An 18,313-nucleotide genomic window follows, 5' to 3' on the forward strand; every position below is an offset into this window, starting at 1 on the left:
GAATCAATCCCTTCCAAGGTTCAAAGTATTGGAAACATTAAATGTATTGAAAAGACAATTGTTTTTGAAAGATGAAAAGACGATTTAAGAGACATACTAGGATATGCCTTGGATATACATGGATATGAATGAAAAATTAAGATATACATGGAAACACATGAAACACTATAGATACTTCAATGAACTATATATACATAAAATTTACATCCTTAGGCTGCGTTTGAAATACGTTTAAAATACACTGATGACGTTTTATACTAAACTAGAAAGTGAGTTGCTTTTTTGAAAATAGTGATGGGCAGAAGAGTGTAAAATTTTACATCGATAAAATTGATGTAGTTTTTACATCAATTATCGATGTAAAACTTTAGAGTTAATGAGGTTTTGCATTGATTATCGACGTAATGCTACACTCCATCCAAATACACTCAAAACTGAACTAGAGTGTAACTTTAGGTTAATAATAATTAAACCCTCTTTCCAAATGCATACAAAACTGAACCAATGTAAATTTTACATAGGTTCTTGATTTACATCGCATCCAAATACAGCCTTAGTGATTTTTATGAAAATATATATCATAATCAGCATATGAAAATACAAGGATATTCTCTAATAAGGTTATAACTACAATTATTTATTTCTTATTCAAACAATTATTTTATTTTTATTACAAAATTAAAAAATAAAGTGTAACAAGAAAATAATTTTATGGATGTGATAGATCATCCATAGATTTACAACATGGTAAATATTATAGTTAGATCACACAAAAAATTAGAAAAAATAAAAATAAACATTTCACAATAAATTTCAATAAATCTATGAATTAAAAATTAGAAAAAAAATATATACTTTTTATTCTAAAATTACAAAAAAGTTTTAAAAATGAATATTTTTAGTTTTACAAAAATAACTATTTTTTATATTAAAAATGAAAAACTATTTTTATTCTAAAATTTACAAAAAATAAATATTTTAGAAATTTCAATAGATATATGGATATGTTAAATTACCTATAAATCTATGATACAATTATTCTTCATGGGCAAATTACACAAAAAATATAAAATTTTATTTTTTTTGTTATTTTATATATTTTTTCCAAATTTTCTTAAAAAATTAAATAGATCTATTTAAAGCACAAAAAATATAAGATTTTCAACATAAGGAGAGTATACATTTAGAAGCATTTCCAAGAATGTACAAGGATGATTTGGTGAGTTTGGGAGAAAAACAAAACTTTTGAAAAGAACTAGAAACCTTTTTTCTTAATCATTTTTAATTTATTTTTCGCATATAGGAAAATCGTATTGAATCAGCCAATACACTTCAATACGGCTATGATATGGTCCCAATACACTCCGATACAGACCTGCTATGAGGTTGACACAACGAAAAGATACAATACAAATGATTTTATAGCATTTCCTATACCAACCCCTTAAAAGATACTATACTTATTGGCCGATATGGTCCAATACGTTGCAGAATTTTGAACCTTGATCCTTTGCATTTGAGGGTGTAGGAAGGATTCCTTTTTCATCATAATGGCTTCTACTTAATTCCCAAACCTAACTTGCAGTCAAAAAGCAATAATCCACTACAAGAGGGCCCTCATTGTAGGGCAACCCCGTATTGGCAAGCTTGTATTTTCAAGCTTGGGTGGCAATGGCATGATTTCAGCAATTACCAACTCCTCTACCGACTGTCAGATTGTGATATACACGATTTAAACTTCAAACAAATATTGATTATATATAAGAAATGGCTATTACTTAGCTCACATACATAAAAGATGGATATTTCATGAACGACTGAGCATAATGCCACTCCATTGCAAGTGAGATGTGTTCCCAAATACAAAGATCTGTATAGAGAATATACAGACCTATCATGTTACAGTTGCCACAATGAAAGGTTCAGATTAGTCACCATGGAACTTCTGTCATTTGTTCTTCATGGGACTGCTCCTGCCTTTCATCGAATGCCTGGCAACATCCACTCAACATCTTGCCGCATATCACTTTCCCAAGCCAGTGAATCTCCGCCAAACATGGGCCTTGATCTTTTCTTCATCATTGCAGCTTGTGAACCCATGCACATTGTAGATACTGGGCTTCCAGTTGATGTCAGGCAGCTGTCAACAGAGCAATCCCCAATCCGAGTTGGCCCGTTTGAAGCAGATTTCTCTTCAAGAGCTACAGCAATCTCAGATAAGGAAGGCATTTTGATGGTGTCGAGTGGGACCATACCCAGACAGTCATTAGAAACTTTGATGGCCAATTCAGAGAGCTCTTGCCTGGCAGCTTCAAGCCCAACTGATGCTATGGTTTGCTCGTTGAGAGCCTTGCAGGCTTTCTCAAGTATGGACTGCAGATATTTTCCTTGCGCTTCAATCCGAAGGTGGAGATGTCGCTGGACCTGGCATTGTGAAACCATCATTATAAGACTAGAAGTTCGGAAAAGGAAAAATCAGAAGTTACCTCCAGCTGCTCATGCAATCTTCTTTGGACTTCCATTTGCACCCGCAAAGCCTCAGTAACCTGGTAACCACTGTTACAAATTTTGCAAGCAATGAGGAAAAAGAAAACGAGATAGATGTAAATAAGAAACTAGAAATTACAACATACTCATTTAAGTCTTGAGCCATCATTCTTGATGATGCTGATGAAGATGATGAAACAGCACCCTGACTTTCTGCAACAGAAGAGGCTGTAAACCCAATGCAATAATATAGAAAAAAATGAGCATCTGGTTAGCCAGAAATAACCCACCCTAAGTATGGATGATGATGTCACCCAAAGATAAGAGCAGGTTGGGCAAAATGGAGGACGTATCTAGACTTCTGTGTGATGGGCAAATACCACTTAGATTAAAGGGAAATTTCTATAGAACAGTTGTAAGGTCAGCAATGTTGCATGGAGCAAAGTGTTGAGCAGTTAAAAAACATGTCCAGAAAATGATTGTGGCAGAAATGTGACTGCTAAGATGGACGAGTGCAAAACTAGAAAGGATAGGATCAGGAATGAAGTCATGTAGGAACTTAGGAGTAGCTCCAATAAGTGATGAAATGAGAGAGAGTAGACTAAGAAGGTTTGGTCATGTGCATAGAAGACCACCAACAGCTCCAATTAGAAAAAGTGATTTGTTACAAGTGGAAGGGGCCAAAAAAGTTGGGGATAGACCAAAAAGGATATGGGTAAAAGACTAAAAGTAATAAGAAATAATTTAAGCACTAACAATTTAACAATGGATATGGCTTTAAAAGAACAGATTGGTGAAACAGGATTCATGTAGCTGACCCCCTTATAGTTGGGATAAGGCATAGATGACGACGACGATTACTACGATGATGAAGATGGACATTTCAATGCCTTGCCACCTCCATTGAAAGGCAATGGTTATATTCAGAAAAAAAAATATTACAAAAAAAGAAAAATATCCATTATTGCAGTAAAACCATGTCTGAATGAACGCACAACCCCCCATGCATAAGAAAGGGGGGAAAGAAAGAATATGATTGATACCATCTTTAGAACTCTCAGTGAACTCCTTGCATGATTGCTTCCCCAGACGATATTTCTGCAGAAGAATATAGTCAAACATGAATTGCAGATAACAGTATTATTTCTGAATACACCTATAAGTCAGATTATTGCCTCCCAAATTCACTTGAGGACTAGAAATTCACAACTATAGCAGGAAAAAGTAGGTGCACTAAGGTCACATTTGGTTGCATACAAAATGAAAGTAAAAAGAATGATCCCCCTGAAGATGAAATAGGAAAATGAATCAAGATAATCATTCCTCTATTCAGAAAATGATGCGAGGAAGGTTAGAAGGAGCATCACGTCATTATCCTACAAATACCATTCACTATTTGGAATTTTTTTGCTTTCCACAGACATTGCGAACAAATGCCATAAAACAGCCTTTTCTATGGAAATCATTCATTTTCCTTCTTTTTTACTTGCAATATCAAATAGATCCAAAATTGGAAAAGAAAAGAATATCAATTAGGTTGTAATTACATATTTTAAAAATCAAGAAAGAATCTATTCATTAATCTGATTTTTTTTCTTGTTTCGGAATAATAAGGCAACCAAAGGAAAAATAAAAATAGAAATTCCAAGATATGCAATGCAGAGAAACTAACCTGTAGATGAGACTTCAAATGATACAGGGTAAGGCCCTTTACACCCATTGTCCTCATAATGGTTTTTGGTGTTGCTTCTGCAAATGAGTTGGGAAAAATGATAATCAGCTTCAAATGTGAGACTAAATTATAAGGGAGAAGTTGGCCAGTTTTATATGAAAGACCTATTTTTGTCACGGGAAAGAACATCATGACCAGCTTTGACCACAAATATTAGCAGTGTGTTGGAATGATGCAGGACTTGAAATCAGATTGATGAGGAGAATCAGGCTAGTTCAACAATGGGTTACATATTAAGTTTAGCATACTCAATTTGTGAAAACAGGATTGAATGGGGCTCTGGCATTTTAAATCAATCCTTCTCAGTAGATAAGAGAGTAATTTTATAGATGCAAGTAAAGGGGTTTACAAAAGTAAAATAGGTCCAACTTAAGAGATAGAGGATCCCAACAAAATAAAAGTGTGTAGAACAAATACACTAAGTGTAACTTCAATGGCTCACAACATCATGTCAATTTTCTTTTGACATCAATTCTATATTCTAGAATTCTTTCAATATTAATGCCCAATCTAGGGGTGGCCACGAGTCGAGCTTTTTCACAAGCTATTCGAGCTCAGCTTGTGAGGCTTGCGAGCCTAATCGAGCTTTTACACACACACACACACACACACAATATATATATATATATATTATACAAATAGAAAATAATATATAAATATATATAAAAAATAAAAAATGTTATATATATAATAATTATAACTAGTTTTTATAATTCTTAATTTTTTATATGTCAAAGAAAAAATAATTATATATATATTTTTATTTTTATAAAACATTTGGCTCACAATCAAGCTCAAGTCAAGCCGATCCGAGCTTGAGCTTTTGACTCGAGCCAAACTTGAGCTCAAATCTCTAGCTCGAATCAAGCTTGAGCTCGAGCTTGATCCTCATACTTTATTGGCAAGCCAAGCTCAAATAGCTAGATACTCGGCTCAGCTCGGCTCGAATCCACCCTATTGCCCAGTGCATACTTCCTCATGCATGAATAAATATCTCTGCACATCCATGGAAGCAGTGTTAGCACACTCAAGAAAATTCTTCTATTTCTTTCCCTCAATATCCCCTAAAAACAACAAATGAGATGATGTTCCATACAATAAGTCTTTTATGCTCAACCTTGTAACCCATCATTGTTGAATTGCAAGAAGCTGGAATTCTGGGAATTGCTGGCTACCTATTTGGTAGACTCATTGATGAATCCCCAGTAGCAATGTGCCACATATCCTAGACCCATGTGAATGCAGTCTACAGGAGCCACCTGCATTTACACGTAAGTTCCATTCATGATTTATCCACATTTTCATGATTCCCCCATTCAAAGGAGAAAACATAGAACGGCTTTAGCACGTAGTCCACATTCAAATGGTCAGAGGACAGCTGGTGCATTTTTATTGGAGATTCACTATCCAGCAATGGATCCAGTTAATAGGCAACTAGCAATCTGGACTTGGGGACATATCCATGGAATATAGCTAAGCTGAATGCTTACCAACTTGTTTGATTTTCCTTGTTTCTTTCTTTTTTTCTTTTTTGCTTTTGGAGAAAAGCAACTAAAAATTTTCAGTTATGGTAAAAGATAATGAACATGATAGGATGTGCAGATCTGCACAAAATATTGGGGAAAAAATAAGAACCCACTCCTGTCTAAAAACTATTCAGACAGGGTTCTGCCACCATATAAAATATCCTCTTTCTGACCCTGATTTCCCAAGCATATCAACAATGGTATTAATTCCCTTAGGATCCATCTAACTTGGACATTCAACAAAGCCATAAGTTCTCTTGTTCTGTCCTGAACTTGTATGAAGCCATGACTTGGGCAGGAAATGAATCCATAATTTCATCTTGGCAAGAATTTTTGGACTAAACTGGCAAAACGTTTCCCAATTAATCCTTTACCTTGCACAACTATTCATTTTTTTATTAGTGATCTATCAGTAGGTTATTAGTGTAAGAAGTACTACTCCCCAATCATCTTGGGTGGTTGGACAAAAGGTATTCTAAGAATTTTTTTTTCCCTTGTATCTTTGATACATTGCCCTTTTTTTATAAATTGCTAATACATTGCCAACATATCAGGGATCCATACACAAATTATACATCTAAGAATTAATTTTAGAATATCATTGAAACTTTCTGATATTTTGTTAAAATCATTGAAAATTTTTGAAAACCTTTTCCTGAAAGAAAAATGGGGATTCTGCATTTGGATTGTTGGGACAAGGCTTAGATGATGATGGTGATGAATTGTTCTTATAATTTTTACAGATTGGTGCCAACTCCAAACTTGATGGTGCTGACTCCATTAGGACCTATCTTTACTCCAATAGCAAGTACTTTATCCATTTTTTGTGTCTTTGGGTAGACATAAGCTAAATCTCAAACTAACAAGATGAGGGATTTTGGCCTAATTCCAGCTTACTCAGAGCCATGATAGCTACATCAATCAATTATGTTGACAAAAAAAATAGCTACATCAATTATCTCCTCTTTGGGTGAATCCAGCATCACCTTTCTTAAAAATACATTACTGTTGTTGTTTGAATCTTATGATTTGATTCATGAGTCTTTATTGTCTGTCCAATTAATGCAATTTAACCAATTCAGCAATGACTTAGCTCTGTACTTTTCACTTTCTTTTCTTCTCAACAGTTTTATTTCAAAACCCTTTGTGTAGTAAGACTTATGTCAATATGTGAGCTATTTATAACCTATCTAATGGTCTTTTGAATTTATTTTCCATCATTTTTAGGTTAAGGAACGTTATGTTGAGAGATATATTATATTTGGTTGTATTTGGGTTTTTGGAGGTTACAGGTGTATATTTGTAATGCTGATAAATTTTGGGGACTTGTATGTGTTTATGGGAGGAAGAGGGGCTTGTGTGAAATTCTGGTATAAATTTGCCCTTTTGCTTATTTAAGCCATTGTTTGTGTGGGATTAGGGTTGAGTGAGAGTGGATATTTTGTTGTGAGTCTATAGAGAGGTCAGCCATGTATCTCTTGTTCTCATAGTGAATATTTTTCCCTCTCTTCCCTTGGATGTAGGCTACTGAACCGAACCACGTTAAATCTTGGTGTTTTTGCTATTTCTTATTTTTTTTTCTTGATTTGTTATTCTGTTTTATGCTAGTTGACATGGTATCAGAACAGGTTTAGTGTGGGAATTGGTTTGGTGAACTAAGGAAGACTAGCAATCGAGTCACTATTCACGGTACTGTTCACGCGAGGTCTGTTACAATGTTTTGAAAACCGTAATCGTAAAGAAAGTTGAATCAAATTGAATAGTGAATTGTATTGTAAATCGTAATATTATTTCTATTTTTTACAAACTTGTCAAAAGAAGATATATTAAAAGGCTAAATATATATAGGAAACTGACCTTACCCTATTTTTAATCCGTATCTACCATATATGTACTTAAAACAACAGAACTTACCACTTATACAATAGAAGCCTAAGATGATATAATCAAGTTTGACTTGAAAATCAAACAAATCTACACACAATGACCTTTTAATTTACATATGATAGAAAATAAACTCAATTTCTAGTCTTGAATAATGTAAATAAATCATTTTCTATTAAGGGCTTAAAAAAGTCTCCCATGGCAAAACTAAATATAAACAAAAAAATCAAAGTAGAAAACTAATTCTTAATTGGATTTTATTTGAATCGTAAAAATCGTATAAATCGTAAGATTATGAATCAAATTGTAGGATTCAAACATAAGATTCGAATCAAAACCCTTGGGATTCATGATTCAAATGTGAATGGTATCGTAAGTCGTAAGATTTTGACAACATATCTGTAGTGCTTGAATCTATGAAGCAATCTGTTAGGGACTTTTACCATTCAATGAAGAATATATGTGAGTATTTTTCATCATTTTTCTAGAATTTTACTAGACTCTGAAAGGGGTGATATTGCTTCTTGTGGCTTCTTTCGGAAACTAGGAAAAAGTAACATCAGATTTGGATTTTCTTTTGGCTCTCTCATACCAGGTGGAATCTAGACTTGAGCTTTTAGAGTTCAGATTGTTAAAGAAGATCAAAGGGTTATTTGGGCAAGGAAATCTGATCTGGTTGGTATATTAGGGCATCTTCCAGTCCTTATTTAGCCAAGTCTGGTGTTTTCTTTGAGAGCTCTAATTTTCGAAGAAGTATTATAGAAACTCTGCAACTTCTTTGGTCTATTTGTGATTATCAATATCAGCACGTGATACTAGAGCTCAAGGTGACTAGGGCTGGCAATCTTGACCCCAACCCATTTGCCCACCCAACCCACCCATACTATTGGTGGGTAAGGGTCAAGTGACCCATTAGGGTCAGGAGGAAAGAGTCAGGGTGGGTTGGGTCGAGGGTACCCATTAGGGTCAAGATGGGTTGGGATCAGTTGGATAAAAGAAGGGTCAAAACTTTAGAGAAAAAGGGTTAGGGGTCTGGTTCTTCTCAGTAGCTGTTGAGTTTGGTTTTCACCCCCACTGTTGTCCATAGCCGACGCCCGACAGTCAGAACCACCGGCAATTTCTTCCAGATCTGGCTTCACATAGCAGATCTCTCCACTCTTTCTGCCATGGTAGAACCTAGATCAAAGAGATCTAGGTTCGCAGACACAGATCGGAGAGGCTTCTGCCATGGTAGAATCCAAATCGACACAGATGGATCGGAGAGGTTTTCTGCCATGGTAGAACTCAGATCTGGGTTCCCAAACACACATCTGGGTTCGTAGACAAAAATCAAAGAGATCACACTAGATCTGGTTTAAATCCAGAATTCCAGATATGTGTTCATCGTGACAGATCTGGGATTGTAAAAGAAATTCGTCGCATATAATATATTTTTTTCAAAATAATTTTTATATTTTTTCTATATATTTTTTAAATTTTATAATAATTTAAAAATGATGGAAACCTCTTTCAAAAAAAATCCTACATTTTTACGTTTTGTTTTCTCGTATTAAAAATATCAAAAACAATCTATCAGTTTTTGTAATTTTCCTACATTTTTTATGTCTGGTTTTCTTGTACTTTTGTTATTTATTTGCATTTTGTTTCTTTATTATAATTTTTGTTTTTCCTGCAATTTTTATTTTTTCTAATTTTCTGTGTTTCCACTAACTTTTGTATTTTCTTCGAATTTTATAGTTTTTCTAAATGTTTCATAATTTCTATTTTTTGTAGTTTATACATTTTACTATTTTTTGTTATTTATTTACAATTTTTTTTCGTTTTTATATAATTTCTTTGGTTTTTCTACAATTTCTATTTTTCATATTTTGTATTTTTTTAAATTTGTGCATATTTGTATTTTTTGCAATTTTTGTGTTTTTTTACAATTTTCTGTTTTTATGTGAAATGAGAACTTTCATTTAACTTTTTTATGTTTTACACGAGATATATTTATTATTTTCAGTATTCTGTGCATTTTTATTTTCATTTGAAAAATGTTTTTTGCACTTTTTCATCTTTTTTATGTTTTCTTAATTGATATTTCTATGTTTAATGTGTTTGTATAATAGAGAAAAAAAAATGTCACAGTTTGGGCCATGTTGGTTGATATGGGTGGGCCAGGATCAGGGTGGGTTGTGACCCACTAACATCAATAAATATGGTGGCAAATGGGTTGGAGGGTCAATATGGGTGGGTTAATACTTGATACTCAACCCACACCCAACCCAACCCAACCCACCCATTTGCCACCCCTAAAGGTGACTATTTTGTGTTCGAGAAAATGTCTCAACGGTGCAAATTTCTACGATGGTTCTCCGTTGTTATGATTACTTCTGATCTGATCTTGTTTGTGTCTTGGTTTGATATTTGGACTATTTTGGTGAATGGTGGATCTATTATCATCGGCGAATATTTGGTTTGTTTACCTCATACATGTTTTGCATGGAAGATGTTTGACGAAATGTTTCAGCAATGATCCTTTATTATGCTCATCAGTTCTGAGTTATTGTTGAAGAAATCCTTGGAATTTTGATCTCCTTCGGTGACATGGGATTTTGACTCACTTTATCTAGTTGGCTTTTCAATTGGCCAACTCATATTCCCTAATTTGGTTTATGGAGTTCATAGTTGGCTTTATGCTAGCCAACTCTGTTTTGGTAATTCGGTTGGCATTTCTGATGATCTAGTTGCTTCACATGGTTGGTTCTTCAGTTCGGAATTGTGATTGACCTTTTGATGGCTAAATTTGATTCTTTAGCATGATATATGTTGGCTTTCTGTTGGCCAACTTCAGTTTGGTGATTACTAGATCATGCCTTGGCTCTACTTTGGCTTTTTGACATGAGTTCATTCAGCTTTCTAACATCCAACTTTGGTTTCTAAGAGGCCACTTCAACATCTCAAGTTTCATGGTTGTTGCTTCAATAGTACACCTATTTTCATGGAGGTTGCTTCAACATCCTTCTTGCAAACTAAAGCTGGTTTCCCCATCTCAAGTTTGGGGACTTGTATGTATTTATGGGAGGAAGAGGGGCCTGTGTGAAATTCTGGTATAATTTGACCTTTGTTTTTGATCAGCAACTCGAGAAAATTTTATTAAGATTAAAGAACAAAAAGGTACAACAAGAAGTTGTTAGGTCAAATACCCTTTACAGCAAAGATCCCCCTGTACATTCAACATTGATCCCAAAACAAATGTTGCCTATCAGTTCCTTGCTTAGCCAATCCATCTGCCAACCCATTTGCAGACCTCCTAACCCATCTTACATGGATTTGCCTATCAGTTCCTTTTTTCAACCAGCCAACGACTATTTTTGAGTCTCCTCCAAGAATCAGCCTAGAAATTCCCATATCCTTAGCTTTTTGCACCCCCAACAATAGCAGCCAAAAATTCAGTTCTCACTGAGTCACCTTGATCAGGTCCTGAATACAAGCACATATATTCCCATTCTCATCTCTAAACACTCCACCAATTCCAGAAGGCCCTGGATTGCCAAAGCTACTTCCATCAAAGTTCAGCTTCTTCCACCCACCACTTGGGGGGCTACAGGTCTCCAAGATCTTTTGTTTCCTAGAAGAGGAGAGGGCAATCAACCTCCAGTTCTAGAAGAAGTCATCCATTGAGAAGTCTGAGAAAACTTTCAAAGTTATCACTCAATGTGCAGCTCTTACTGTAACAATCTTCACTAGTGGCTCCCTATTTCTTTCTCTCTCTTCAAAGAGTCTTAGGTTCCTTTCCTCTCAAACTGACCACACCACCGTTGCCCTTGCACACTTCCAAAGGATTCTACCTCTTCTCTTCGTGCTCCTCAGAAGAGATGGACTAAAGAGACCTTCCAAGCTACCAAGGGCTCCACCTTGCAACAAAAAAGAGAGCAGAACCATTCCCAAATACAACAAGCAAAGGAACAAGAAATTAGAAGATGGAAAGCATTCACACCATTCACCTTACACAAGATGCACCAATTAAGAGACAAGCACCAATTTGGCCTTTTCCTTTGTAGCATATCACAAGTGTTGATGCACCCATGATAAACTTCCCAACAAAGGGCACTAACTTTTGGGGGGATAGGGGCACTCCAAATTTCTTTCACAAGAAAGGAAGGGGGAATGGGGGTGGGCACAAGAGAATAAAAAAAGGATTTACAATTAAAAGACCCAGAGGGATTGAGAGACCACACCCTACTATCTTCCCCCAAAACATCAAAGACAAGGCCATCCAGAATATTTAAAAGGTTTGATACAAATGGAATTTCTGATTTTAGAAGGTTTCTCACAAGCCCCAAATTCCAGCCCCCCCCTCTCCCCAAGGGAGGAGGGAGACCCAAAGAAATCAAACATAGGTTTCTCCTTTAGATTAGAGAAAGCATACAATGAAGGCAACAAATCTTTCAAGGGAGCATCCCCAACCCACACATCATCCCAAAATCTTATCCTATTACCAAGAGCCAAATCATACCTGGCATACTCAAGGAACTGGGGCAAGATACCATGCACTACTTTCCACGGCATAGCAAGTCTAGCTCTTTGTAGAATGCCAGCATCTCATCCATTCCTAGCCAGCCCATGAATACTTGAGACCACTTTATGCCACAATCTATCATTCTCTAAAGGAAAAACACCACAACCACTAACTTAGGAGAGCAAGGTTTTTCTAAATAATGTTATCTATACCCTACCCCCCCCCCCCCTGTCCTTTTAACCACCTTTTCCCATTTCACCAAGTGGTCCTTTTTACCTCCCGGTTCCCACAGAAAGTCAAGTCTCTAATTAGTTTGTCCACCCTCTTCACAACTGCTCAAGGCATCTTAAAAACAGAAAGAAGTAGATAGGGAGGTTGGCCAAGGTTGATTTTATCAAAGTGATTCTTCCTCCTAGAGAAGTGTACTTCCTTTCCCACCCAGCTAATCTTTTCTCAAATCTCTCAACTACTACACTCCATAAACTTATAGACCTTGGATTGCCACCAAGGGATAAGCCTAAATAATTCAAAGGCCACACCCCTTTTTCACACCCAAGAATATCCGCATATGAGTCAAGCTCTTCTTCCCCAACATTTGAACCAACCACTGCTCTCTTATGCCAATTGATCTTTAGGTTAGACATTCTTTCAAAGAGGCCCACCACCAACTTCAGGTTTTCCACTCAATGCCTATCTTCCCCATCACAAAAAATCAAAATGTCATCTGGAAACTGGAGATGGGAGACCATCACTCTCTCTACCCACCTCCCAACCTTTAATAAACTACAATTGGTTGTCTCTAGAAATCAGCTTACTTAGAACTTCTACCACCAAGATGAAAAGGAAAGGGGAAAGGGGATTTGCAGGCTGAGAAGTGACTGACTGATTTGCAGGCTGCCTTTAATCCACTTACACCATAAATCCCCAAAATCACAAGATCTCATGATATTAATCAAGAATTCCCAATCCACTAAACCATAAACTTTCTCCAAATCCAACTTAATTGCCACACCCTTTTTCTTAGATCTCCTTTGGGCCTCCACACATTCATTAGCAATGAGGATTTGATCCACTATCTGTCTATCCTGGATAAAGGCTCCTAGATAATGAGAGATGATTGAAGGGAGAACTTTCTTATTTAAGCCAATGGTTGTATGGGATTAGGGTTGAGTGAGAGTGGATATTTTGTTGAGGGATAACTTTCTTATCTCTTGTTCTCATAATGGATATTTTTCCCTCTCTTCCCGTGGATGTAGGCTATCGAGCCGAACCATGTTAAATCTTGGTGTTTTCTCTGTTTTCTCTTCTTATTTTCTTCTTGATTTGTTGTTATGTTTTATGTTCATTGACATGTTATATGTGGGTAGTTGACTTTGAGTAGTTCTAATTTGTAATCAATAAGTAGCTTAAATTGAATTTGAACAGCCAAGTATCTTGTGAAAAAACTAACTTGAAGGCCTCTCTTCCACATATGACTTTTTTATCAGTACCAGCAATCAGGATTTTGTTAAATTTGTACAAAAGGGGTGATGCCCGACATTTCAAGGTTTTGAACTGGAGGTGGAGGGGGTGAGTACAAAACAGTCAACAGCTGAAGGCAGAAATGGAAATGACTAAAAACCCATTCTTCCCTATAAACTTCATTCCTTGCTAATGCACCACCCTTTTCATTTGCAGACCTAGGGGCTCATCTGAATGAGAAACTGAGATCAACAACATTTGACTCTTCTAAGGAAAAGATTTAGTAGTATACTAGCATCAGGTTACTTCATCTTCAAGATTATTAGACATGTGCATAAACAAAAAGGATCAATCACTATGCACAGACATGGTCAAATAACTTGAAGCTAATTGATCAATGGAGCCCCATGAATCAAGCCCGTGAGGCACTAAAAGAAAGAATTTAAAGGACTGATTCACAGGAAAGAGGGTTCAGATCTAATGATAGGATGAGAGAAAAATGGATTAGGGCCTTTGAGGAGGGTTTTCAGGTCAAAAATCTTAAAAGAAAAAAAAATGCTGCAAATTAGCATTTTAGCTACAGGAAATTGTGGATAACAAATAAACAAAATTTGAGAGAAATTACAGAAGGAAAAGGAAGAAATCATATTGGATATGCACAATAAATAAGAATTAATGAGGAAAAAAAAAGAACAAATCAAAATAGACAAAAAAAAACTATGATCCAGGTACATAAAAAAAAAAAAAACAAATTTTTAGCCCAATTCTTGAATTTTCTATATCATCTGCCTGTGATGCTTCATTGAGATCCAAACTCTCTTCAACAAAACCATCCAACTTTTCATCTAATATAAGCACACAGTCAATGGTCTCACACTAAGAATAACCACCCTTAGACTGTTTTATGAATAAATTACTTTCAACTGAAATGGTTTCATTTGGCTCCACTACCCCCTGTTTTACCAACCCACTCTCCTATCTCTGCCCCTCATCCTCACTTTGTTTCCTTGGCCCAACCACCCCTTTGTCTGTGTCTTTTCCTATGACCACAACTTTCTCCCTCTCTACCCTAACTGCCAACCAATCTTTTTTCTGAAAATGATAGAAAAAAATTTCATTACTATATGAAAATGTTACAATATACTGAGAATAAACACCGTTTGTTTTACAAACAAAATACTTTCAACTGAAATGATTTCATTTGGCTCCACTACCCCCCGCTTTACCAACCCACTCTCCCATCTCTGCCCCTCATCCTCACTTTGTTTCTTTGGTCCAACCTCCCCTTTTTCTGTATCCTCTCCTTATGACTCCAACTTTCTCTGTCTCTACTCTAACTGCTAACCTCATTTCCTCCTGATTACCAATCTTTTTTTTTTTTTAAAGGTAAGGAAAGTCTCATTACTATATGAAAACCAAATGTGTTACAATATGTTCCCTCTACATAACATTTTGTACCCTGAGACTGTACAACTGTATGTGATCATTTCAAAATAAAGGTTACTATGATTAAAAAAATAAACAAGAGACTCCCTTGAAATTTTGACAGCCAAGAATAAATTGAGCCACATATTCTGTTATAATGTCATCCTCTGAAGCCTGCACTGATTGAAAATCTAGTTGTTTCTCCCCTTCCAAACATTCGAGATAATCACTGCCAACCAACAGGCTTTTTTCCTCAAATCTCCCTGGCCTCGTGGAGGAAAGACATAGTTCACAGCATACTTCATATCCTTTTTGCACATGAAACTTGTCTCTTTTCTAATGAGAATATCTATCTAATATTTACAGCAAAGGTATCAGCGGATATCAGGTTAGGATTTAAAGTAATGGAGCAAGGAAGACATTTGGGAAATTTTAGTTGTCCACTCTATTACTAAGACCAACACATACAAATAGTTTACAGTGGCTATGTGCTTTAATCAAAACTAAATCCTCAGTCTGTGGTTAATTCAGACAACATTTTACATCAGCAGCAGAATATTCTTATAATGAGTTCACTTCTGCTCCTTTTAAAAGGAGAAAAAGTTATTTTATTTTCGCTTCAGACTTCTAAGGCAGACACAGATATAACACTTGTTATATTTTGTATACAGTTATATTACCTACACAAGAATAACAGAATTTATTGGGCCCACCAATTATCTATATTTTTGGTTGAAATCTGTGTTTCTAGAAAGTTTTATACACATAACAAGGCCCTCATACCTATAGGATTCCTCAACAACCAAATCAATTGAAGCATGCATCAAATGGAAAATTAAGGATGTATGAAATCAAACAGAGAGAATATGAAGAAAAATGTGAGGACACATAGTTAACCACTCTTACAGAATTTAACAATCAACAAATATTTGAATTATTGTTTTTGTCACTGATAAAAAAAATGAGAATAAAAAAATAAATGGATGGTTCATTAATGAAAGTTCAAGAAAACCAGTAAATGTTTCTAAATGTAAAAAAAAAAAAAAAAAAAAAATACACACTCTATAATAAGCATGAAAAATGAGAACCTAGCAGCCTTCACAACTAAAACAGCATAGGTGCATTAAGATGATGAGAGATCCTCTTCTAAGAAAAGCCACAACAAAAGGGAAAACCATTAATCTTCCATAAGAGGTAGAGAAAGCACAGGAACTAGAGGGGAAAAAGATCTCATCCACCAGATTATAATATGAAGAATAAGAATAAAGCACACTCCTTGATCAGTCAAAATTCAGCAATATTAGTTCTAAAAGCCATGGTGACCCACCACAAGAGAGGAAATAGAATAAGATACCCACCATTAACATTCCTTTAACCTCATCAAGTGACTAAGTGAAGAGAAAGTACGAAATAACACTATAGAATGACAAGAAGCTACATTTTGAACAATAGTAACAAAAATATAAACAAAACCCGGGAGAGAGAGTAACAAATTCAAGACATTCAAAAACAACAGGATAAAAGAAAAATGAAAGAAAACCAACAACATAGACAAGAACAATACTCACTGTCAGGGCCACCCAGTTGAGTAACAGCGTCTACAAATCTCTCATGGAGCTCAGCTGTCCATCGTAACCGAGGCTTCGGATCGGTAGTGAGAACCAGACAAGCGTCACCAGGTAGATTAGTGCCTTCAAGAGATCCCTGTAAATCTTCATGACCGACGCTCCCATCAAGCGAATGAATCCCAGAGTACATTTTCCTGAAAACCCAGAAAACAAAAATCAAAGAAAAACCAAGCAAAGAAGAGCAAAAAGCTTTTAAAAAAAGAGAAAAAAATAGAAAAAAAAATCCAAAGCCTGAACACACCTTTCTGCTTTCTTCCGGGGCCAGGCGCCCCGAAAATCTTCAGACCCAGTTAGTGATCAGTGCCCCCAAAAGCTTTGCGAATCCAAAAAGGGGAAAGAAGGAACCGTGCGTGGAGGGAGAAAAGCAATGTGTTGGGTTTTTGTGGGTAAGAGACCAAGCAAGGAGAGGATGATATGTGCTGTCTGTCAGGCAGGCTGGCTGCTCTTTCTTTTTATCTTTTCTGTTTCTTTTATCCATGAAATATGATTATTGATATAAGTTCTCTCAGCTCTCTTTGGTGGTAAAAGTCTAAAACCAAAACAAAATTACAAACACAGAACAGACCCCACCCACACTTTGAGGAACTAGTTCCAGTACTCAAGTGTTTTTTTATAGGCATTTTGGTGGTGGGATTGGGGTTGAGTGTGTTGGCAAGCTTAATGTTGAAATGGGTGGACAACAGAGGACAGAACCAGTCCAAGGGATGTATGATTTGGCACTGGTAGTGGTGGTACGAGGCCTTCACTGTAAGGGCGGCTTGTGGGGGGCCTACCCATGTGGTACTATCTTCAATTATTAAGCATTTAATGGAAGAGAAACCTAAGTATGGATGTGAAGCAGATGGAAAATGACTTCAGTCAAGCTTGTGAGAATTTGTCTCCAGCTCCACTGTGATGGGGTGGTGGGTTCCTTGCATAAATTCTGTGTTTTGGTTCTCTACCTGCTTGTTTTAGGCTTTTCAAGGCCTCTCTCTTGAGCTGTACCAGTATAGTACACCATGAATGAGACTGTTGACTGAAACCCCATTCCCATTTGTAAAATCTGCCCCTCAAGCCTCAGTGTTTAATACCACCAACTTTGGTTCTTGGGTTCCAAACCTGTGGTTGGTTCCTCACCACACACACACAAAAAAAAAAAACAAAAAAAAAAAAAAAAGAAATCCCATCAATTGTCAGTCACCTTCAATCTAATATATAGCGCATGACCCAACCTGATTCTCAATCTGTGGAGCTCTCTGGATAATTGTCCTCTGTCTGATGTTAAAATCTGGTGATTAATGTTGATACATGATGAAGTTATGTTTGTGCCATGGAATGTGTGAATGTGATGCTCCAACAACAATTTTGAATTTATATTAATTTAGTGGTTGCTGACATTATAAGCCTATGGGGTGATTCTCTTAAAAGGGTTATGAGTTTACGTGGTTGGTATTTTTATATTGGTTTTCTGCATGTTCTGCAAAGGATTGAGTTGTTGACGACCTATCTTTTTACTAAAAAAAAAATATCAACTGTCCTTATTTTGTTATAAATATCCCTGCAACTAGGCTCAAACAGTCTGAGAAGCATGGCCTGAACATTTTTTTATTAAACTGGATGAACCAGAACCTGTCAGAGAAACCGAACCCAACCATACCAATCAAACCAGGCTGGCCTAAGCACTAAA

The 18,313-nt window shown here is 36.0% G+C and overlaps 1 protein-coding gene across 2 annotated transcripts; it reads right to left on the reverse strand.

Annotated features, from left to right (window-relative positions):
- Positions 1 to 1,731: 1,731 nt before the first annotated feature.
- LOC148874749 (protein PHR1-LIKE 3-like) lies at positions 1,732 to 17,881 on the reverse strand. Of its 2 annotated transcripts, none has more exons than XM_088963649.1 (7): positions 16,889 to 17,881; positions 16,588 to 16,781; positions 4,160 to 4,236; positions 3,531 to 3,585; positions 2,634 to 2,700; positions 2,487 to 2,556; positions 1,732 to 2,424 (listed from the first exon to the last, which is right to left on the reverse strand). In XM_088963649.1, the coding sequence occupies exons 2-7, from the start codon at positions 16,775 to 16,777 to the stop codon at positions 1,981 to 1,983; spliced, it is 903 nt and encodes a 300-aa protein (XP_088819775.1). In that variant the 5' UTR covers positions 16,778 to 16,781; positions 16,889 to 17,881; the 3' UTR covers positions 1,732 to 1,980. The 2 variants fall into 2 exon arrangements, with proteins under 2 accessions (XP_088819775.1, XP_088819774.1); XM_088963648.1 differs by having other exon boundaries at positions 2,634 to 2,715; positions 16,889 to 17,409.
- Positions 17,882 to 18,313: the final 432 nt, after the last annotated feature.

This window comes from Nelumbo lutea, chromosome 1, assembly GCF_056320005.1.
Source record: "Nelumbo lutea isolate HS-2025 chromosome 1, American lotus-T2T, whole genome shotgun sequence".
Taxonomy (NCBI): domain Eukaryota; kingdom Viridiplantae; phylum Streptophyta; class Magnoliopsida; order Proteales; family Nelumbonaceae; genus Nelumbo; species Nelumbo lutea.